The 23,384-nt window shown below is 44.5% G+C and overlaps 1 protein-coding gene across 3 annotated transcripts; it reads left to right on the top strand.

Moving 5' to 3' along the window:
- The first annotated feature begins 77 nt into the window (after nt 1-77).
- Nucleotides 78-21,677, top strand: Ppil6 (peptidylprolyl isomerase like 6). Of its 3 annotated transcripts, XM_055616035.1 has the most exons (9): nt 78-212; nt 3,051-3,146; nt 5,467-5,655; nt 10,122-10,184; nt 10,283-10,430; nt 12,343-12,399; nt 16,980-17,115; nt 20,651-20,798; nt 20,932-21,677. In XM_055616035.1, the coding sequence occupies exons 1-8, from the start codon at nt 78-80 to the stop codon at nt 20,760-20,762; spliced, it is 936 nt and encodes a 311-aa protein (XP_055472010.1). In that variant the 3' UTR covers nt 20,763-20,798; nt 20,932-21,677. The 3 variants fall into 3 exon arrangements, with proteins under 3 accessions (XP_055472010.1, XP_055472011.1, XP_055472008.1); XM_055616036.1 differs by having other exon boundaries at nt 10,325-10,430; nt 20,651-21,677; XM_055616033.1 differs by having other exon boundaries at nt 20,651-21,677.
- Nucleotides 21,678-23,384: the final 1,707 nt, after the last annotated feature.

Below are 23,384 nucleotides of genomic sequence, written 5' to 3'. Positions count from 1 at the left end.
GGCGTTTGGAGGCGGAGCCACGCGGTTGTCATGGCGACCTGCAGTGTTTGCGCTCCGCGCTGTCGGCTAGCGCTGCCATGGCCACCCGGCAGCCGTGCCGGCAGAAGCCCTCGCCTTGCCGCATACGGCAGCCGCCGGAGCCGCCGCTTAGGTTGAAGGTGGTGGGGCTCTTCAAAAGCTCCAGCTTTCAGGTGTCGAAGACCATCGCTGAGGTAACTTCTTCCCCAGGACACTGCGGGCGCCGCAGCCTCCCCGCCTCGGCCTCGCAGGCGCTGGCGGGGCTCCACGTTCTAGGCTGGGCTGGGGTGTAGAGGACAGGTGCAGGGCGCGGGTATGAGTGACCGGGACAGAGCCGTGCGAGCGCTCAGAACGGTCTGGGGAAAATGGTAACTTCCGAGCACCTACGGATGGAGATGCTGGTCCACGTGAAGTTTTGATTGAAATACGGATCAACAAAATTCAAGGTTATGGAAAAGTATTATCGCATCACAAGCTGATTAAAACAAAAAACTCCTTGTGGTTTTTTTTTTTTTTAATTTAATTATGGGAGGTTCTTTCCTTTATAATTTCTGTAGTTGTTTCTGCATTTTAACAGAATCAGATACTTCTCGGATTCTTAAGAGATGGCCCAGAAGTGCTTTGAAGAATCCAGATATGTCTTTGTAGACGTGTAGGATGATATGGAACACTTGAGGAAACGAACGAACAAATGTAGCCAGTTCCTCCTCGCTGCGGCACGCCTGCAGTCTGGAAGCAGGAGTGGGAGTGTGGTGGCAAAATACGCTCGCACGGCCTAGCCCGGCCACCTACCCTTGGTGCTTGTTTTTCCAGCTGGGTAACAAGGACAGCCAAGTAGAAGTCACCTTCAGAACCCCTGCAAGATAAAAGTGCTGGTGTGTGTGTGGGGTGTGTGTGTGTGTGTGGGTGTGTGGGTGTGGGGGTGTGGGGGTGTGTGTGTTAGAGGATAAAGGTTTCTCGATTCTGTTTGTTTCTTATTTCAGAGACTGAGGGATTCCCTTCTTTCTTAGCTGCTTCTCTTAAGATACTAATATTTCCCATGGCTGTTCCACATTGCAGGGAAGACATTTGTACCTTTTTTTTTTCTTCCTGGGAAGTTCAAGTAGGAAATATAATGTTAGGTGTTGTGGGGCATAGTCTCAGACTTAGATTGTAAAAGCAGTGTGGCCAGTTATAGTAAACCCAGGCCTGTAGTCCAGCACTCAAGAGGCCAAGACAGGAAGATGGAGAGTTGATGCCCAGCTTGGGCTACATGGTAATACCTTATCTCCACAACAGAGGAAAACAGCAGCCACAAGATATACGTGAATAGTAGTGTTCCAATCAAACTATACTGTCGATTGCTGACTTAGACATAGCTAATTTTGATGTAACATGAAATATGACTGATCTTTTGATTATTTTCAACCATTAAAAGATGTGAAAAGTGTACATGGCTCTCATTTCTTTCAAAAACTATACCGGAGTTAACACCAGCTGTAAAGGCTACTAAGTCAATAAAAGTGTTTTTAATATTCTAACCATGTAATTTTTCCCTTAAGTTTTTGCCTCCTGTGACTGTATTCAAATATGACAACATACCAATGTAAATTCAGTTAGTTCTAATGTAAATCAAGGATATTTGATTATAATCACAATGTGTTTGTGAATAATCCTGATGCTTGATTCATAGACAAATTTAGATTTGTAAAAGGTAAGGATAAATACGGGCATTGTTTCATTTGGACGTACTATGCAAATGTTGTGTTATGAACAAGCGTAACCAGAGCTTACTTTGAAAATGACTGATCTTGTTATTTACTGTGGATAGTTCTTCACTGAGAAACAGTGGGCATCCTGTAGGCTTGTCTGAAACAGAACACAGACTACTGTGGAGCTGAGGAAAAGCTCTGTCGTTTGGGTTCTGTTTTCCAAGAAGGCAAATGGCCAGGTGCTGTTGTCATGTTGCACATCCCACAGTATGGCCCACTCTCTATCCCTGTCCCAGGCTCTGTCCCTCCAGAAACGGTCACCAGAGTGGGGCCTCAAAGTGTCATCCTTAGCAAGAGAGGTTTGGTTCCTAGCACCAGGGTCTGCCAGCTTACAACTCCATGAGGATTCACACTCAGGTGACAGTAACCACCTCCCTTCCCAGCCCAACACACACACACACACATAATCCTTAAAAGCCTTTTTTTTTAAGTAATTTTCCCTAATCCACACACATGAGAAATGTTTGGCCAAGGCACAGTCAAATATGAAAACTTATCTAGGAGCCTGAAGTTATTTAATATTTGCTTCTCCTTTTCCTGAATGGCATTAAGCACAACAGGGTCCTTTTGGCTTTTCTCCTTACATCAGTAAATTTTTTTTTTTTTGCTACAAATCAAGCACCTGTTGATCTACTGAAACTTAGCGATATAATTTGGGAAGGGGGGAGTATTAAAAGAACATAACAGATTCCAAAATCACTGGTTATACACTCAATTTATTGAGTTATGAGTTGATGGTCCACTATATACTACATAAGGTAACAATATAGGAAAACTAAGACACACCCTTGCCCTCTAGATCTTGTTTCCTAAAGGCAAGAGACAAACCAGTCAGTGTTGGAGTGACTTGGCGGGCCTCTGGGAATGGGCCAGGGCCTCTCAGTCAGGCAGTGTGGCCTGTGTGTGCTGTGTGTGCCATGAAAATCTGGGGAAATGATTTCCACTTTAAAAAGAGAACTTAGGGGCTGGTGTGCTCACAGAGGGCGTAGAACACTTGCTGTGCCAGCATGCGGACCTGGGTTCAGATTCCAGGTACCTGTATGAAAGCCCAGCGTAGGACACCTGTAACCCTAAGCCTGGCACAGGGAGCTCTCTGGCTAGTCAGCCTCGCTGAACCAGCTCCAAGTTTAATGAAAGATCCTGTGTCAGCAAAAAAGCTGGAGAGTAGCCACGGAAGACCTCTGGTCTCCTCGTGTGCATGCGCAGCTGGGGTACCCTGCCCCCCAAATAAATGAGTAGATACATAAATGAGAACTTAAACCATTTTCTCTTGAAACCTAGACTCTGAAAAACAATTACCCTACCAGATTTGAAGACCCCGTGATAGTTCCTCTTCAAGAATTTGCTTGGGGTCAGTATCTCCTGGAGAGAAAAAGGGTAAGCATCATATATGTCACCATGGGGGAATATTGGCAAGTACACATCTAGGTGAATTATTTGTGCAGTTTGGGGAAAATGACAAATCTGACTATAATTATTTCTCTTAATTATGTCCTTCCCCTAAATTATTTTAATCATCTTCCCAGACATCTTTCCTAAACAGTAAGATATTTTACAGAATATTCTTTTAGGTAGCATTTGAGAGAGATGACATTAAAACTGTCAGAGATGCTAGCTAGCCATGCTAGGTACCCTTCTTTCTTTATGTGTGGCTTACACTTCCTCTGACACCCTGACACTCAGCTTACAGTGGCCTGGACCTTAATTTAAAAAAAAAAAAAAAATGTATGTCTATGACAGAGATAATGGTGCTGTGCTGGGCTGAGGCCCTCTACTGGCGGTAGCCACCCTCCCCTGGGGCAGCACGTCCTAGTTGGAGCTTTGTTCTCCATAGTTCTCCTTTAACTAGTCCCAGGCCTGACCAGGGACTGGCCAAGCTTGTCTGGGGGTGGTAGACAGCTTACCTCTGAGATGCCACCTGACCTCTTGGCAGTGTTACCTGGAGCCTACTGTGAGAGGAGGCAGCCATGTGCCACATGCAGAGGTCATAGCAAACACCTACATATGGGGCTGAAGATATGGAGAGCACCCACCATTTTGGCATAGGTGGGTAGGGAGGGAGGGTGACATTCACATCCTTCTACAACTAGGAGTAATGGCCCTGGTTTGCCAGGGAGACGGGAACTTCACTGTCCATTTTAAGGAAAGTGGGACAGTTAACCAATCCTAGCATAAGACACAGAGGTAAAGCATTTACATCCTTCTACAGTGCTCCCCTACCTCACTGAACACAATAGCCACCGTTCCATCAGTTCCATTTCCCTCCTTACAGGCTTGGGTCTTACACAATACAACAATAAATCTAAACATGCCAGGGACTGCTTAGGCCTTATCAGTGAGTCACCACTGAGCATGAAAAAGGTTCTCTGGAATGGAAACCTGCAAGTAGGTTTTGAGAAAGGCGCAGAAAACAAGTCGGAGGATAGTTAAGCGCCACAGAGGAGCCAGCAGTACAGCTCGCTGGCAAGTTGAAGGCAATTTGTTGCCCAAACTAGCACTTCTCCAATTCAGTCTTGAGACCAGCAGACTTAAGGGAGCAGGAGGGACAGGCAGGGGCACTTTTATGCCCTATAATTGAGAGGACATATTGCTGCTTCATGTAGTAGAGGAGTCTTACATACAGCTCAGCACATACACCCCCGTTTGTCTGTTGACTTATCTTGGGTGGCGCCTCGATAGCATCCAAATCTGCCGACCGTGCTAACTGAAGGGAACAAAGGAAGGCTTATTTGGAGTGCCAATCCTGTCTTCCAGAAGGCTAGTTATCTGAGTAATGCACAGCTTAAAAGTTCAACTCTTGCCCCTGCTCATTGCAGCTTGCGGTGACAAGCAGCATGAACTTCAATACTCTGATGTCAGAACCAGCATTTCCCTGGAGTTCACTAGAAATGCAGATTCCCTGCCAGATCCCCACCCTCACCCGCACCCCCGCCCCTCGGCTGCACCAAGTCACTCGGGGTTTGCCCCGGGCCATATCAGGGCAACAACCGGCCATATCTTCTCAGGGATCGATGCTTCTCTGGCCACACTGGGGATTCAGGAAGTTGATGGCAGCATTGCATGGATGAAAATACTTCCATACTTCATTCTAAGTGGAATAGGTTAAAAAGTGTTGGGGAAAGTGAGTTGTCTTCCTTGTCCCTGATTATATATAGAAACTCCCATTTGCCCCACAGGAGGCATTTTCTAAAGGCATTTTTCTCTATACAGAATAATCACTGCCTCAAGTCTGGGCCTTTATTGCACGAGCATACACACACACACACACACACACACACACACCCTCAGTCCTTTGCATCGAAAACCATGTCTGACTCAGACCCTCTCCCAGAAAGCACATTGTAAAGTGCCCCATGTAAATAGAGACAGAAACTGCACTGAATTCACAAATTAATCTAACAAGTGCTCTATGTACGTATTATACCAGATTTCTATTGTCTCTGACTGTCATGGCTTAAAGATTGCTTTTTAAGTTATTCTCTGTTCTTCATTATGTTAAGAGCCTCAAAAATGTTTTGTTGTTTTATTTTTTGTTTGTTTGTTTTGACAGCAGAATTCTGAAAGATGGTTTTTGAAAAACATGTTTTGAAAGATTTAATGCTGAGTTGGCCACTGGGGCTGCAGAATTAGTCTGAAGCTCTGGTTTGTGGGTTTAGCAGTTGTCTGTCTGTGTCATTATCCCCCGGTTACCCTGCAGGAGCTGAAGGGTGAAACCTGGGTGTATTCCTCTTACGTGATATGCTTCGTTAACGACCAGCTCCTGGGGAACGTGTCTGACCTGAAGAAGTGGGCTCAGAAGGTGTGGGATGTGGTTGACATTCGGCCCTCCGCGCTGTATGAGGCGCTTACTCTGAATTACGCCACCAAGTTCTTACAAGACACCAAGGCAAGTTCCGTCACCCGTAGCGATGCAGCACTGATTATTGATAGACCCACAAAGTGTATCGCACAGGACGAGGATTAAGATGTAAGCCCCTAGCGGCCTTGTTAAGGCAAGTTGCAAAGGATTGTGGGTTCAGGGCTTGACAGGGCGACGGTGTGAAGAGATGTATGGCACACGGGCTGTGCTTCTCCTCCCCTTTCAAGGTCCCCATGCATGGATGACTGCTTCTAGAGCATAAACACGGGTCGAGATGCACCTGCAGCCCTAGCTTCTCAGGAGATTTGGGGCAGGAAGATTGTTCGTACCCTTAATTCTATGACCGATCTGGACAATGTGGCAAGGCGCTATCTCAAGCAAAGCAGGAACTGGTGAAGCCCCCTGTTCATTTTGTGCTATAAATATTTTCAGTGAGTATTTATTGTTATTAACAGGGAGGGCATGTGTACCACAGTCTGCTTGTGGAGTTGTTTCTCTCCTTCACTGCCATGTGGGTTCTGGAGGTTGAACTCAGGCTGTCAGGCTTGTATAGTACTTAGGGATTTACCTGTTGAACCATCTCACTGGCCCTGTGTGCCACATGAGCACAGGAGCCCTCAGAGGCTAGAAGAGGGTGTTAGATTCCCCCGGAGATGAAGTTGAAGGCATTTGTGAGCCCATTGATGTGGGTGCCGAGATCTGAACTTGTGTCCTCTTGGAGAGCAGCAAGTGTGTTTAAATTTGGAGTCATCTCTGCAGCTCTGGCCCTAAAATATTTCCATTAATCTCTTCTAATGCCTAAATGAGAGCTACTGAGCTTTGATGAAAAGTCTGAAATGAATTAGCTAAGATTAGCCACGAGCCTCTGAGTAATTTCTTTGATCTGCAGGATGAGGACAATTTAAAGCAGGAAAGAGTTGGCAATGGTTGCCAGTGGGAAAGATTGGTAGGAAGCAAGGGTTTCAGGGGAGAGAGACAAACCAGCGCAGCGTGGTGTCCTAGTTAGTGTTCTGTAGTAAACGCCATGACCCAGAAGCAACTGGGGAAGGAAGAGATATATTTAGCTTCTAGTCCATCTTCAAATGAAGCCAGGGCAAGAGCTCAAGACAGAAACCTAGAGGCAGGAACTGACATGGACGTCATCGAGGAATGCTGCTTACTGGCTGGCTTCTCCTCACTCGCTCAGATGGCTTTCTTGTACAGCCCAGGCTCACTGTCCAGGATGGCGTTGCACCTCCTCCATCAATTAGCAATTAAGAAAATGTCCCACAGACATGCCCACAAGCCAGTATGATCAAGGCATTTTCCCAGCTGAGGCTCCCTCTTCCCACGTATGTCTGGATTTGTGTCACACGGACAAAAACTCAATCATGACAGGTTTTTTGTTTGTTTGTTTGTTTGTTTGTTTGTTTTAAAGCAACTTTGAAATTTGGTTGGAGATTTTGTTTGTTGATGTAGTAACCACTGCTCATGGTGGCCTGTGTCCACAGAGTAACCCAGTGCTAGGGCCTGAGATGTGCAGAGGCAAAGGCTTTGTCTTTGGAGCCTTGTTTAACCACTGCCTTGAACAGGAACTAAGCATAGTAGGTACCCAGGGAGTGCTTGGTTGAGTAAACAATGCTTTTTTAAAATTCCAGAAAGGTATGGAGAAGAATTTACTGTTCCCCATTAATTCCCAAAGGGACAGGAGTCCGGAAGGACACAGTGTCCTCCAGGAGTGGCAACAAGGAGGACAGAAACAGTAGCTGATAAGGATGAGAAAATGAGACTATCAGCCGCGAGTCTTGATGCCAGTTGGCGCACAGCTACTGTGACCAACTTTAAGAAACAAGATGCATATTGCAATGATGCTAATTCTCACAGTTCACAGGGAAGCTGGGGGAAATGGCTTTAGAAACCAAGTAGGAAACAAGGAAGGCCAAATACCAGGGAAATGGCCAGAGCCATGCCAGAGAAATGTGTGGCTGGGATGCCACCGCAAGCTCACCAGCCACTAGCCCCGGGCTCGTGCTGCCACCATCATCATCAAGAGTGACCTCCCAGCATTGTTTGTGTCTTTATGATACTTCCCAAGCCGCAGGACTCCAGAGCACTTGTCTAGAAAGTCTAGGTCGTATGCCCACCACATGCTTGCCACAGGGTAGGCAGAGGGAGAATCTGATCCCAAAATGTTCTAGCAATGCTGGTAAGATCCACTGGGATGGTGCTCAGACAGTAAGGATGGCTGACTGTTAAAGTCGATGGGAAACCCCAGCTGATCCTAAAGAAAACGGAGGCCAGATGATGATTTACTCCTGTTCGTACTGAGCCACAGAGATTTTTATCCAGAAGGAAAACAGTCCAACTGAGTTTTTCATAGACTAGGACATAACCCTCTTTGCTTTTGGGCATAATGGTTAGGGCTGTGCCAAAGCAAGCTGATAGCAGGGTAGGTGTTTGGAAAGCGCCGTTAGTGACATAATGCTAGGAGTAATGAAAGCATGAATTAATGGGTGGCACTGAGGAGGGAAGACATAGATTCCTGGAAAAAAAAAAAGACTTTTTTGAGGGGGCGGATTTCTCTTGTTGAACCAAACTAAGGATCTTGTCTATTTCCAGGTTGGAATGTTGTGCTAGACAAATATGTTTGGCTCCTGCTGACTGGGATGTTACTTCGTATTAATCCATTTGACTCTCTTCTGGAGCATTTTCAGAATTACCTTTGTTTTTTTCTTCCTTTTGGTTGTTATTTGTAAAGTCCCTACTATATGTAGCCCAGCCTAGCTGCTAGCGAAAGGCCTCCCTGGCTCTTTGGAGCTGAGTTCCACCATGCACATCCAGCAATATCTGCTTCTGATGGCCCTGTAAAGATAATTGACTAATGTACAAGGAAGTTAATTGCCTAAATAGACTTTAATTCATCTCCCCTAGTCAACTATAATTTCCAACCTAGCCTCTTGTCCCTTCTAAGCCTGTGAGGTTTATCATATTAGGCCTCCTCTTCTACAGCATTCTCTTATGGCTTAGAACTTATAGTACAGAAGCTAATGAAGTCTAACCTATTTATAATTATAATTAGCTAGGCGCAATATAATCCTGTATTATTGCCTGAAATCGCAGCTCTCAGTAGGCTGAGACAGGAGGATTTCCATGAATTCAAGGTTAGCTGGTCTATGGCTGTGAAGTGAGTTCCACACCAACCTGGCACTGTCCGAAAAATAACAGAAAAATTTGGTTATTCTCAACTATGATATGTCTTTGCCAGACACTAGACAGCACAAATATTATTTCAGTGTCCTAACTGAAAAAGTTAAAAAGGTTAGAGTGACATAAAACAATACAATGTATTTAAAGAACTATCATTCCCAGATTCTTGAGGAAGGCAGGGCAAGTTATGCACTGAACTAACTAAGTTGGTTTTCTGATATATGACAGTGGTGTCCAAGGGCTGAAACACCCCGTTAGGTGTATGGTGGACCCTAAGAGATATGGGGGATTAAAGCCTAGTGTTTTGGGTACCTTTTTTGATTTGTTTTCTTTTGATTTTGAGACAATGTCTACCTCAGTAGCTCAGGCTAGCCTGAAACTCACAATATAGCTGAAGCTGGCCTTGGACTCACAGTAGTCCTCCTGTCTCAGCTTCACAAATGTTGGTATTACAGACAGGAACCCGCCATGTCCAGCCTTAGATGCCCTTTTATAGGACTAGGCAAGACCTCAAAAACAGTCATCTCTACTGGGAGGCGAGGACTGTCGAACAGGAGAGGGCAAGGGAAGAGAACTGGAAAACACACCACTTCTCCCCTGCCCTTGCTGCCGAAACCATCCTGGGCCCCACCCAGCCGGGTGTGTGTGTGTGTGGCTTGGCTCTGGCTGGGCTTTACTGTGTCTGAAAACCCAGGACACACAGGAACCAACTCCACGGACACTCACTTGGATCTTCTCCCAAACCTGCTCAGCAAAGAAGAGCAGAGAAGAATCTATTTCTTCCCCAGGGGGACTGTCCCCTGTCCCTGTCCACAGTGAGCTCTGGGCTGAATCTCTAGCTCATGTGCTTCACTACTGAAAGCTTTTCAAACCATTATGTAACAGAGGTTATAAGGACTTGGGTAAAATTAATTTTAAAATCCCTTGAAGTCATTTATTTTACTGTTATCTATTGCTATTGTAGATTAGCTTGTATTTGCTCTTCTCGGTTCCAACGGCAGTTTAAGATCTTACCACTGAAAAGAATGCCTGACCTTTTTTAACATTTATTTTTATTTTATGTACATTGGTGTTTTGCCTTCATGTATGTCTGTGTGAGGGTGTCAGATACTGGAGTTACAGACAGCTATGAGCTAGCATGTGGGTGCTGGGAACTGAACCCAGGTCCTCTGGAAGAGCAGCAAGTGCTCTTAACTGCTGAGCCATCTCTCCAGGCCCTGCTTTACTTTTTTTTTTTTTTTTTTAACATTTCTAAAACTTTCTTACAAAACACTGACCTGCATTTTTTTCCTCCCTAATTTTAATAGCATGATTTTGTGTACTTGGACGTTTGTATTGATCTTGCTCTAATTGGAAGAATGATTTTTGAGGTAAGAAAATTTTGCTGTCTTCTTTACATAAATTTTGAGGAGTCTGTAACTGATCAAATATTGAGTAATCTTTGAAACCTTTCACCTTTATTTTGTAGCTATTTTGTGATGCGTGTCCCAAAACATGTAAAAATTTTCAGGTCTTATGCACAGGAACGGCAGGGTTTTCTGAAAGGGGCGTAAAGCTTCATTACAAAGATTCCATTTTTCATCGAGTTGTCCAGAATGGTTGGATACAAGGAGGAGGTAAGCTGAAAACTTTAAAGATGTAAATATGACATCCAAGCAGAATGTCCAGACTTTTATTCTTTTTCCTTTATAAAATTCATAGAGTTAGGGCTGGCCTCCAATCTGCCTCTGTCTCCTAAAATCTGGGGTTAAAGGTATGCGCTACCACACCTGGCTTTGGATATTCTTTGGGTGTTGGGGAAGGCCATATGTGTATGCAGATGAGCTTGTTTTGTCTTTTGCATCAATAATGAATAGTGTAATTTTGTCCATGTCCTTCTTCAAATACATTTTCTCTGTGTGCTTACTGTTGTATCAGGTTTTATTTATTTTTTAACCACGTGTGTAGCTAGCTTGCTTACACATGGATACAATAGCTCGGCCCTTCAGCCAGTATTTATTAGATACTGTATAGAGAGGGGATAGATCAGCGAGATGAAGGAAGTAGAGGGGAGGCTGGGACATAGAGACATAATGGGATCATTGCCTAAGCCAAAATATGTAGCTCCTACAAACACCAAAAGCAAATAAATGGAAAACCCTCTCATTATAGCAAAAGGAATTTTGTTTCCAAAACATTGTTTAAATAAGTAAGTTATCATTATGAATAACTATGTTTTTTTACAATGCCGGATGTCAAATTCAGGGTCTTATATATGCTGGCCTAGTGCCCTCCCTCTGAGCTACACTCCCAGCCAACGATAACTAAAGCAATGAAAATCTGAATGTAACTTTTTAAAAAGCCTCTACTTGTGTGTGTATATATGTACGGGGGTGGTTGGGGTGCCTGCAGGTTTGTATGTACATGGATAGAGGTCAGAGGTTAACCTTGGGTACCATTCCTCAAGAAATGTTCACCTTGTTTCTCGAGCTGGGGTGTCTCACTGGGATTGGAGCTTGCCAGTTAAGCCAGGGTGACTGGGCAGTGAGATCCAGGAATCCACAGGCTCACCCATGTGTGCCAACCTGCCGCCTGTTCTGGGTGGACGCTGGGAATCAAACTCATCTCTTCATGGTTGCACAGAAAACACTTTACCCTCTGTGCTACCTTCCCAGCACCTAGAGCATCCATGCTCATCCATGTCCAAAAAGAACTCTGAGGCTGGAGAGATGGCTCAATGGTTAAGAGCCCTTGTTGTTCTTGCAGAGGACCTGGGCTTGATTCCCAACATCCAGATAGCCCCTCACAACTGTCTATAACTCCAGTTCTAGAATGTACATACTACACAGACATACAAGTGAGAAAAACACTCACACATAGAAAATAAATATCTGCTGGGCATGCTGGTACATATCTTTAATCCCAGCACTCAGGAAGCAGAGGCAGGCGTATCTCTGTGAGTTCAAGGCCAGTCTAGTGTACAACATGAGTTAGGGCTAAACAGAAAAACCCTGTTTCCAAAGAACTTTTCCCATTTTGTTTGCTTAGTGAAATATGGAATAACCTATGATGTGAATGGATTTGTGTGAGCATCTTCCTTAAATTGGCCATTATAATTAACTATTTTTCAAAGATTTTATGTTATAATTTAAGTTCTTTCATAGAGTTATGGCAACAAAATGATTTTATAAACAAAAATTATTTCAAGTTAAAGTGATCATAGTAGTATTTTCTCTTTTTTTTTTAAAGATTTATTTATTATGTATACAATGTTCTGTCTGTGTGTTTACCTGCACGCCAGCAGGGGGAAACCAGGTCTCATTATAGATGGTTGTGAGCCACCATGTGGTTGCTGGGAATTGAACTCAGGACCTTTGGAAGAGCAGCTAGTGCTCTTAACCTCTGAGCCATCTCTCAGCCCCCGTACTAGAATTTTCAATTGGGCAACTTACTCTAGACTTGATCTAAGATGTAAGCAGAATAAAAATTTAACGCATCTTCTTCCCTTTGTCATCGCTGTGTTCTAATCTGATTGTTGTCATTTCTCAGATATAGTAGAAGGAAGAGGAGATGATGGAGAGTCTATTTACGGACCAACATTTGAAGGTATGTATCTTTCAAGTTTGTCAGCCATGTAGTAGCTGATAATTCAAATTGAAAAGGATTCCAATATGACATTTTGTGATAGTATTTAGTAAAAATCAGAGTTTAAAATGGTGCTACCCTTCAAGTTGCAGATATTTTAAAAGTGGAGCTTTGTCCTTACTTTATTAAAGACTAAGTGACATTCTAAAACAAAACGAAAACCTGGCGTTGGAGATGGAGTTCTGTTGGTAGTATGCTTACCTGTCCAGCATGCAAGAAACCCTGAGCTTGACTTCCTAGACCCTCAGTTTCATGTGGCGGGTCATACTGTGATCCCAGTACTGAGGAGGGAGACTGTTGATCTGGAGTTCAAGGTCATCCTCAGATATGTAGAGTTTGAAGCCAACCTGGACTAGATGTGACCATCTCAACCAGCCAACCTCTTGGTCTAGTCCACAGAAGCTTTGTATATACATTTATTGCCTATTTCTTCAGGATAAATCCCAATGTACCAGTTAGTTCCCTCTTATTCTACCAGATAGCAGGGATGCTATTAAAGATTACTAGAATCCAAGCAAAATGCCAACAGGGCCAACTTAAAGAAGCTGTCTCTGACCAAAGATGTACTCATTTGACCTCCACAAAAATAGTAATTGCAATAGGTTGGAAGCCAACATATATTTTAAACCAACCAGTTCATAATGATACTGTATTATAAGACAGTCTAACTGGGTCCGTTTAAAGGAATGATAGAAAAAGAATTCATTATGAGATGCTCAGTGTTTGAGAGTGCAGACTGCTGTTAGCAAGGATCTGTGTTTGCTTCCCAGCACCCAGCTCACAACCACCTGTAACTCCAGCTCCAAGGGATCCAGTGTTCTCTGCTGGACTGCTTGGGTACTTATACACACAGGCACATACATACATACTTATATAAATAAAAATAAATCTTTTTTTAAAAAAATCCTGTTATCTTGAAAACTTATGTAATTAAATATCTATTTGGCCTTCTCTGTGTGAGATATATCAATCTTTAGGTGAAGAGAAATATCAAATGTGGGCATGGTAGTGCACACCTTTGATCCCTGAATGGGAGGCAGAAGCAGGCAGATCTCAGTGAGTTGGAGGTAGGCTAGGTCTACATTCTGAGCTCTAGCACCGCCAGTGCTACATAGTGAGATCCTGTCTCAAAAATTACATCAAGATAGATAGACAGATGGATGGATGGATGGATGGGAGAAAAATATTTTATAAAAGTATTCCAGAAGATGGCTCAGTGGGTAAGAGCACCTGCTGCCCAAGCCTGAAGACCTGAGTTTGGATTCTAGCATCCATGGAAAAAGCTGGGCGTGATTGTGTGTGTCTGTATGATGCCTGTGTGGGGGATGGGTGGAGAGTGCTGAGGCTTATGGTCACCAGCCTAGCTCCATGTTCAATATGAGACTCTGTCACTCTGTCTCAAAGATACAAAATGAAGAATGGTGGAGCAGGACACCCTACTTCTCCCTCTGTCCTTGTCTTAGTCACTGTTCTATTGCTGTGAAAAGACTCCTTGACCAAGCAACTCTTCTAAAACAAAGCATTTCATTGGGGGCTTTCTTACAGTTTCAGAGAGTTAGTCCATTATCATCATGGTGGGGAGCACAGGGGCAGCAGGGCATGGTGCTGGAGAAGGAGCTGAGAGCTACATGCTGGTCTGCATGTAGTAGGCAGAGAGAAACCCTGAGCCTGGCATGGGCTTTTGAAACCCCAAGCCGCATGCCCAGCACCACACCTACTCCTACAAGGCCACACCACCTCAGCTTTCCAAACACTCTATGAACTGATGACTAAGCATCTGAAGATATGAGCCTACGGGGCCATTCTCATTCAAACCCTCCCAGTCCTTTGCAACCGCGTGCACAGCTTTGGGCACCTGCACGTGTCACCTACATGTGTGTATACACCACACACACACACACACACACACACACACACACACACAATTAATAAATGAGAAGGAAATAATACAGTAGAACAGCAGCTATTTGCCTGGCCACAGCAAAACCTGGGTGCGGCTTAGTTGCATCAGTCCCTCTGAACACAGTGAAAATTCTGTGCCTCTGTTGAAGGGATGCACTGCCAAGGGGTAGGCGAGCCTCTGCACCGGGCTGCAGCCAGCCCCATTACAATGTGAGGTCGTCCAAAGAAATCTCCTTATCGGGGCTGGCAAGATGGCTTGGCAGCCATAGTGCTCACTGTGCAGGCCTGACTACCCATGTTCAGTCCCTAGAATCCACGCTAGGAGAGAACCAACTCCAAAATGTTGTCCTCCGACCTTCACATGCATGTGTGGCACATATACACACACACACTCTCTCTCTGTCTCTCTCTCTCTCTCACACACACACACAATTTGTTTTTAATCCTTTTACAAAAAGTACCAAGGGAAGACAGATGGTATGGTGCCGTGAGCACTTGATGCCTTTACAGACAACCTGGGTTTGCGTACAGGCACTCAGGTTGGACAGTTCACAACTGCCTTCCAGTTCAGGGGATCTGATGCCCTCTTCTGGCCTTTGTGGACATCAGGCATGCCCCGGCACATCAATACACATAAGATAAAAATAAACGGGTCTTTACAAAAAGCAAAACAGACCTCTTCGTCCTGCAGCTCCATTCACTAAAAATCACATGGTTTATGGCAAAACAAGGTTGTCTTTAAAGTTCACCGGCATTAAAACCCAAGAAAGACATTGGTGGCTCAGTGAATAATCACTTGCTTGGAGGGCCAGATCCCTAGCAACCCGTATCAAAGCTGGCCAATCTTGGTGGCCTTTTCCTGATTTTAGCACTTAGGAGGCAGAGACAAGGCATGGTCAGAGCAAGCTGGACAGCTAGATTTACCAAATCAGTGAGCTCTGGGTTCAGTAAGAGTTACCCTACCTGCAAATGATGAAGAAGACGTATGCCATCAGACAGGTGGCATAGTTTTGTATAACTACAGAACTGCTATAATACTAGCAACACTAACTGAAAAATACTAGAGGTGTGTCCATGAAGATTTCTGTAGGTCAGGCAGACCTTGAAATTGCAATTCTTTCCTTAGCTTGGGGCCCGGCTCTCTAGGTAACTATGCATTAACTAATTATGCTGGCGCTGAACCCGTGCCTTCTACATGCTAGGTAAGTGTCTGACCTCTGAGCTAAATCCCCAAGCCAGAGCTTTATAGTCAGTGAGTACTTTTCCTGACCTTGTCATCCACCGCTTGTTTCTGTCCATTTGAACTTGGAGGCTCTGTTATTTACATTTCTGTGACAAAATATGCAACAAAAGCAGTTTGGAGAAGGGAGGGTTTGCTTTGGCTCAGAGTTTGAAGGTCCAGCCCATCATGGCAGGGAAAGCATGGCAGCAAGAGAGCACATCGTATCCAGTCAGGCAGCAGAGAGAGATGGATGCTGATCCCCAGGTCACTTTTCTCAGACTGGGTCCCCAACCATTGGATGGTGCCTCCACATTCGGAGAGACTGTTCCCTGTTCAGTCAAACCTTTCTGGAAACCTCTCCTGGACACTCCTCGAGTTGTATTTCCAAGGTGATTCAAAATCCTGTCAAGTTGGCCATGAAGGTTAGTTGTTGCAGAAACAAATCTGGGGTGGTGCTTCTGAAAATGTGGCCTCGTCCATCTACCAATTCCGTGTTCTGCCACATTTGTACCTACGTGCCCCCAAACTGTCCTTTAGCTCAGAAGTCAACCCACAGGAGGCTGGAGATTAAAATGCATTTGAGGAGCTGGAGAGCTGGCTCAGAGGTTAAGAGCACTGGCTGCCCTTCCAGAGGTCCTGAGTTCAATCCCAGCAACCACATGGTGACTCACCACCATCTATAATGAGATCTGGTGCCCTCTTCTGGTGTGCGGGTGTACATGCAGACAACATTGTATACATAATAAATAAATAAATAAATAAACAAACAAATAAATAAATAAATAAATAAATAAATAAATAATTTTTTAAAAAAAATAAAATGTATTTGAATATGAGTGGAAATAAGTACCTATTACCGCCTTCATCTTCACATTTAAGAACACACCTGAGCTAGTTAATGTGGCAGGAGTCTTGGGACTAGAGCCACGGGACAAGGGTCCTGCTCACACACAAAGATAGGGAGGAAGCCCCCTATAAACTGTAGAGACCAGTGACCGCTCTCAAGCATATGACTGTGATAGGGCTCTGTGTAAGATTGCTGCAGGGAGGGCCAGACCCACCAAGGACTTGAGAAAGGTGTTTCTAAGGCTCGTGTTGGTTGTCAGAAAAAGCTCTACTGCCAACCAGTGCGAGGATGTCTGTCGCCCTCTGCTGTATAAGCAGCGCATACACTGAGGACACCAGGGTTTAGCTACAGTCAAGACAAAGGAGCTAAATGCTCAAGAAGTTCCAATAAGCTTTAAACAGTTTATTTAAATATTTGAAAGTAATTAAAGCTAATAGGAATGTTTACAGTTTGCAGTATATTGATAAGTGGGAGGAAGCCTGTTACCAAAGCTCCCTTTGTTCCTTACATGTTATAAATTGTTGGAAACAATACCGATACTTCAGTGACCTACTGATTATCCTCTCCTAGATGAAAACTTTGCAGTTCCTCATAATAAAAGGGGAGTTCTTGGAATGGTCAATAAAGGTCGTCATACCAATGCGTCACAATTCTACATCACGCTGCAAGCAACTCCCTATCTGGATAAAAAATATGTGGCATTTGGGTACGTACATTATAGGTTTTTCTGCATAATATTCACACATGTCAAATGCTGCTCAAAATATTTGCATGATTATTGTACATAGTCTATGCTTAGCCAAAGATAGAGATCAAAGCAAAAACAATACGGACACATTTAACAATAAAGAGTCATAACAAACTTGTTATCAATTAAATACAGAAGTTGGGTAAAGGTGCTTGCTGCACAATCCTGATGATATGAGTTCAATTCCTGGGACGCATTCAAAGGTGGAAGAAGACCCAGTTCCATAAAAATTGTCCTCTAATTTCAACACATACGCCATGCTCTGCACACCACACATCGATACACATACACACACACATAATTTTTTTAATATCTAAATTAATTAAACGCAGCTATGGTAATATTCTGTCTGATCATATATCTGTCTTTCTATGTACCATTTACCCTATCCATTTACCCGTCATCTTCAGCCTCCAAAAGATTAACAATTCTTACTACTAATCGTACTGTAGTGCTTAATAATGTAGAATATATTGGCATGTAGAAGCGAGAAGTTGATACCATCTCACTGTCTGAGATCGTCTATGGATTCAACAATAATTGTCAGAACATTAGTAAGAAGCTAACTGGCCTATGGACCACAGTGGATAATGGATGTACTTTTCATCATCAGAACACTCCTGTGTTCTGGTCCCTACTCTGTTACTAATGAGTCAATGGGGAAACAAGCAGACTGTCTGCCTGGGGTCATGCAGTAGAACGTCTACTAGGTCGTTTTCACCCCTCCGGACCGTCATTTATTCCAACCACAATAATTCCTTTAGTTTAATGCTTTCTTTGATATTTCCAGGTTGGGGAGAGTGGGAAATTTTCTTTCAAAAGATAGCTTAAAAAGAAAAAAAAAAGATAGCTTTAATTAGATGACTTTTCATTCATAGGTTCAGAATTGAATTCTCTCACACCAATAAAAAAGTATTAATGATTTTTGAAATGTTTTTGCTTGTGAGAAAGCATTCTGTGTGTGTCTCTCTCCTTTTTTTGGGGGGGGGTGGGAAGTGCCACAGGGCCTCACTATGTAGCCCTGGCTGTCCTAGAACGAATTCTGAAGATCAGGCTGGCTTCAAACTCAAATATCCTCCTGCCTCTGCCTCCCCAGTACATGGATAAAAGGCTCGTGCTGAAATGCATTCTTGAATTAATCTTAGCTACAAATAACTTTTACCTCATCTTGGCTCATTTAAATATTCTCTGTCATCTTGCTCACACCCCTTCTACCTCATCAAAACCACCTTTCTCACAGACAAGGGCGACTCGGTAAAACTGCAATTCATCCATGACCTCTGCCTCCTGCACACACACACACTGTACAGCCCAGTGCAGCAGATCACACCTCCCCTTTCCTGCCCTACAACCCTTTTCAGCCACCATCTTTGCTATTCTCTTGATCAGGATTTTATTGGGCACCTGCCATCTGCCATTACTGATGTTTTGAGTGGGGAGAGGGTGGCAAGACACAGGCCTGCTGCTCTTCAGAGACATTAGAGCCCACCAAGGAAGGCAGATAAAGATAAAACCTGCAGAACCCCCACCAAAACGAAAACAAATAAAAAGCAGAGACTGCAAATGGTCGGTTGGGAAGGCTTGAAGTAGAATTGATACGATCCCCACCACACACACACACCCCTTCTCCACCCCCAGTTCCTTGGGTCCTGTTTGCAAGGATTCCTTGGCTGTTCTTGGGGAAATCTCATGTTGTCATTGCCGCTCTGGCCTCAGGGAGGCAGTGCATCCCTTTTTTTTGCTTCGGCTCGAGCTGAACTTATCCCTGGTCTCCAAATGACAGTTTGAATCAGGTTGAAGTATCTAAACAGGACCGTGCAGAACATTTAAAGGGAGCTGGAGAAAGGTAATAACAAAATAAACAACTAATCCTTTTGGGGGTACACTGCTTCTCTGGGCTATCCTGGCATTTCAGCTTCTGGAAGCCCGTGTGTGGTTAGCAAAACCTGAAAGTGTCCTGTCTATCCGAGGCAATGATTCTGAGATTTGACACTAAAGACATGAGCAATGCAAGAAAAAATATATAGGTAAATTGAGACTTCAATAAAACTGAAAACATGTGCATCAAAGAACATCATCAAGAAAGCAAAAAGATCGTCTGGAGAGATGGCTTAGCGGTTAAGAGCACTGACTGTCCTTTGGAGGAACCAGGTTCAAGCCCCAGCATGCACATGGCAGCTCACAACTGTAACTCCAAAGTTTGATCCTCTCACATAGACATACACGCAGGCAAAACACCAATGCACCAATGCAATGAAGGTAAATAAAATAAAAATAAAGTAAAAAGACAACCTACACTAACAGTGTGGGTATAAATTAAAATAAAAACAAAACCACCTTATCAGGAGTGGGGATAGAGCGTAGGTGGTAGAGTGCTTGCCTTGTATGCCCGAGGCCCTACCGTCTACAGCTCCTCAGCACAACCGGAAAAAGACGTAGACGGATTCGACCTATGCACCTTACTTTTTGAGACGCCGTACTCATGGAACCTGGAGCTCAGCAGTGGGGCTTAGGGCTAAAGAACTTCAGGGATCGTTCGGCCTGTCTCTCATCACCAGCCCAGCTCTGGGCTTGCTCAGATGTTCCACTGTATCTGGTTTTAATGTGAGCGGTAGGGCTCCTGACCTGGCTTCTTGTGACTGTGTGCACGTGCTTCACCGAGTAAGCCATCTCTGCAGCTTTCGTGTTGCTGCCTTCTACCTGAAAACAACAAACACGTAGCATCGCTTCTCTGGAGTTCTAGCTCCTGGCCAGTGAAGGTCCGAGGAGACCCAGACTAGGATGGGCTGAAGACCTTATTCACATACCCAGTCGGGGGTGATTGGGCACCACATAGGTGCCTCTGCCCTCAAGGGAGAACCAGAAGTTAACAAAAATAAATAAACGAACAAATCAAAGGTTTCAGCGCCAGTGAGGTGGGTAAAGGCATTTGTCACAGGAAGCCTGCTGACCTGATTCCTGGAACCCGTGGTTGGAGGAGAGGACCTACTCCTGAAGATGTCTGCATACATGCATACACACAGAAACAGAGATGGAGACAGAGAGACTGAGAGAATGTTAAATATGAATTTAAAGAAAAATATTTTACCCCTGTAAACACCTCAGATGGTGAGGTAGAGACAGGTGGAGACCTGGTTTTCATCAGAAGACAGTGCAGAATCAGCGGCATGTTTAGAGCCGGAAGGTGACATCAGGTTCCTATTTCTGATGGTTCCCTCCTGACTGCAGTGAGGGGGGGGGAGGTTGCCAGGAGGATGGAAAGGCGCCCAGAGCAAATGCAGAGAAGCTGGCTAAAAGCGGCAGCAGCAGGCAGGACCCCTGCCTGAGAAGTGCTGCTGGGCATACGGGCAGCGAAGTGGGCACATCTAGAGCCATTTCAGACATTTGATTTGTAATGGCGGCCTTGGCAGTGGCTGGGCGGCGCTTGCACGTGTGACCGTGGGCTAAATGTGGAAGTCGGTGACTGACCATGTTCTTATTCCTTCCTATGCAGGCAACTAATTGAAGGAACCGACGTTCTTAAACAACTAGAAGTAGTCCCAACAGAGAATGAAAGACCAATGCTTCTTTGCAGTATTAGAGACAGTGGAACCCTTTATGCCTGATTTTCACAGCAGTCACATCTGGGATGGTTTATTGCTGTGAGTTTAAGAAGCTTCGATATTTAATTAAATGGTGCTGGATAACATTTGATTTGAAGGCTGTGACAGGGGCATTACGTTGGTTCATTTAACAACTAATCCTTACCCGTTTCCTCTCCTGCCTCCATCATAGAGACTACAACAGATGAACAAACAAACAAACAAACAAACAAACAAACCCCTCCATTTCCCAGGCTCCTTTACATCTGGAAAGGCCATCTGAGAGCACTCTGGCTAGTGGGTGAGTGGAATGCCATGGTCTTGCCCCAGCCCTACATCATGTCTTGAATACAGATAGGCCAGAAGCCAAGAAAAGGGTTGGGCTGTCAGCCCCAGCCTCGCCACCTCCTGCTTCTGGACTGTGTACTGCACAAGGCAAAGAGACCTCGCTGCTCTATTCCTGGTGCTTGTTATTTGTGGCCCTGAACATTATTAACCTAGCAATATACCTACTAATTTTTGAGTCAGAGCTTCTGTAAATGAATTGTTTGTAACTACATTCCTATCATGATAAACTTGTTAAATCACTGATGTAATAGAAAAAACAATTTCATGTGAAGTTACATTGCTTATATATAACATACAGAAAGAATACATGTGTTTGGATGTTGTAAAGATAATCCATGTCTCTGAGACAAATGAAAATCGAGCATGGGTTGATCCTTGTGGTGGCTGATCCCAGTAGCTTTTCATGAGCTCTGTTTTATCTGCTGCTCTGTCTGAAGGTCCCTAAGGCTACATCATTTGTAGGGAAGGCATTTTAAACACAGACCAGCAGGCTCTGTCATACCTCCTGAGTCACAGTCTCTAGGAGAGAGACTTTAAAGATGGAGACAGGGATCTGTGCTCCTCTAGTTCTTCTTTACTTGGACAGCTGAGCACCGGTCATTTGAGAATCACAAGGCCACAGAGTGGCTGATTTCAGCACCCCTAGTGCTGTCACCATAGCTCCTGACCCTTATTGGGGACTGCTCCGTTCCTACTGCCACCTCTACCCTTTTGCCTCTGTCCCACCTTTCCCTGCTCCAAAGGAGGCTTGTCTTCCAAGGAGGATCCCCCCCACGTCAAACCAATTCTGAAAGAGGGGCTGTTCATTGATTTGGGGCTTGCCAAAAGTAGGCATATGTTTATTTTGAGGTGACTACAAATTCACAGGAAGTTGCAAAAATAGGACAGAGCAGTCTTGTGTCCACTTCACCCAATGTCCCCGGTGCCTCCACCCTCCGTAACTATGGTGCCGTATCAAAACAGGCAGCTCACAATGCTGCAAGTGTGCGGGGCCATCACGAATAACGAAGATCCACGACCCCGAGAGACCAACCTCAGCCTACCCCTAACTCTCATCCGCCCTTTTCTATTGCTGCATTATAGCCCACCAGCACGCAGCCCTAACATGGATGAGGAGAATGCACATTATACATTCCAAACTGTGAACATGTCCTCTAGAGCCAGGCTGCCTGGGTTGGAAACCCACCTCTGTTCTTCTCTACCGGCATCAGTTTAGGCAAGAACTTCTCTGGGCCCTTGTTTTCTCGTGTGAAAAAGAGGTGGTGCTGTCCTGAGTGTGGCTGTCCAAGGTCAGTAACTAGTAATTTATGTAAAGAACCTAAAAAGAGGCGTGGTATGCTGTAAGTGCTCAATAGATGGGTGCTCAGTTTGATCTTCAATAAATTACGTGTACCCTGTAGGAGCTGGCCTCTGGGTATGTACTCTGTAAATGCTCTCCAAGACTCAGTAGCCACAGCAGAGAGTCCTTTTTCTTGACAGAGCGCAGGGATAGCGGGGAACACAAACTTCTCTTTATTTACTTGGAAATCCTAAAACAGAACCTCACTGTGTAGCCTAGTCTGGCCTTGAACTCACAATCAATCATCCTGCCTCCACCTTCCAAGAACTGGGTAGTAGGTATCACTACCGTATCTGATTCACCAAACCCTGGCTTTTCTGTGAATCCTCCGGACTTCCTCTCTGAGACCTGAGCCAGGTCACAGGTCACACGGGTGTTATCACAGAAGACAGGTTGGTACACCAGTAAGACAAATCAAATAAGCCCCTGTGCTTTTCCCAGGATCCTGGTTAAAGCACACGACCAGAACTGGCGATGTGGTAACAAAGAGCAGGTTTTACTAGTGGAAAACTATCAATGGCATTAGACACTTTGTCTGATATTGTGAAAGAACTGGGATATTCGCTCGTTAAAAGAGACTTATCTAGGAGTGGGTGGGGCGGCTCACACCTGTAATTCCCTCACTAGAAAAGTGGAGGCAGAAGATCGGTCTACATAGGGTATATTGTTTTCAAGTCCAGCCTGGGTTACTCAGCAAGTTCAGACTAGCCTGGGATACATCATGAGAACCTGTCCAAAAAAAAAAAAAGCATTTCCTTTAACAGCAGTATAAAGGTGTAATTGTACCAATCTTCAGAAATGCCAAGTCATTATCACTTTATTCACTTGTGCTCTACTTCTGGGCATCAGAAACTTTAATTTCAAATCTCGCTGTGTGTGTGTGGTGGTTCTTATGACCACCATTTAAAAGTATACACATTGATACCTCTACTCTGGAGGTAGAGGCAAGTCCAAGATCA

Source organism: Psammomys obesus, unplaced genomic scaffold, assembly GCF_907164565.1.
Source record: "Psammomys obesus unplaced genomic scaffold, mPsaObe1.curated_primary_1811, whole genome shotgun sequence".
NCBI lineage: Eukaryota > Metazoa > Chordata > Mammalia > Rodentia > Muridae > Psammomys > Psammomys obesus.
This window is presented reverse-complemented; position numbering and strand designations above follow the sequence as displayed.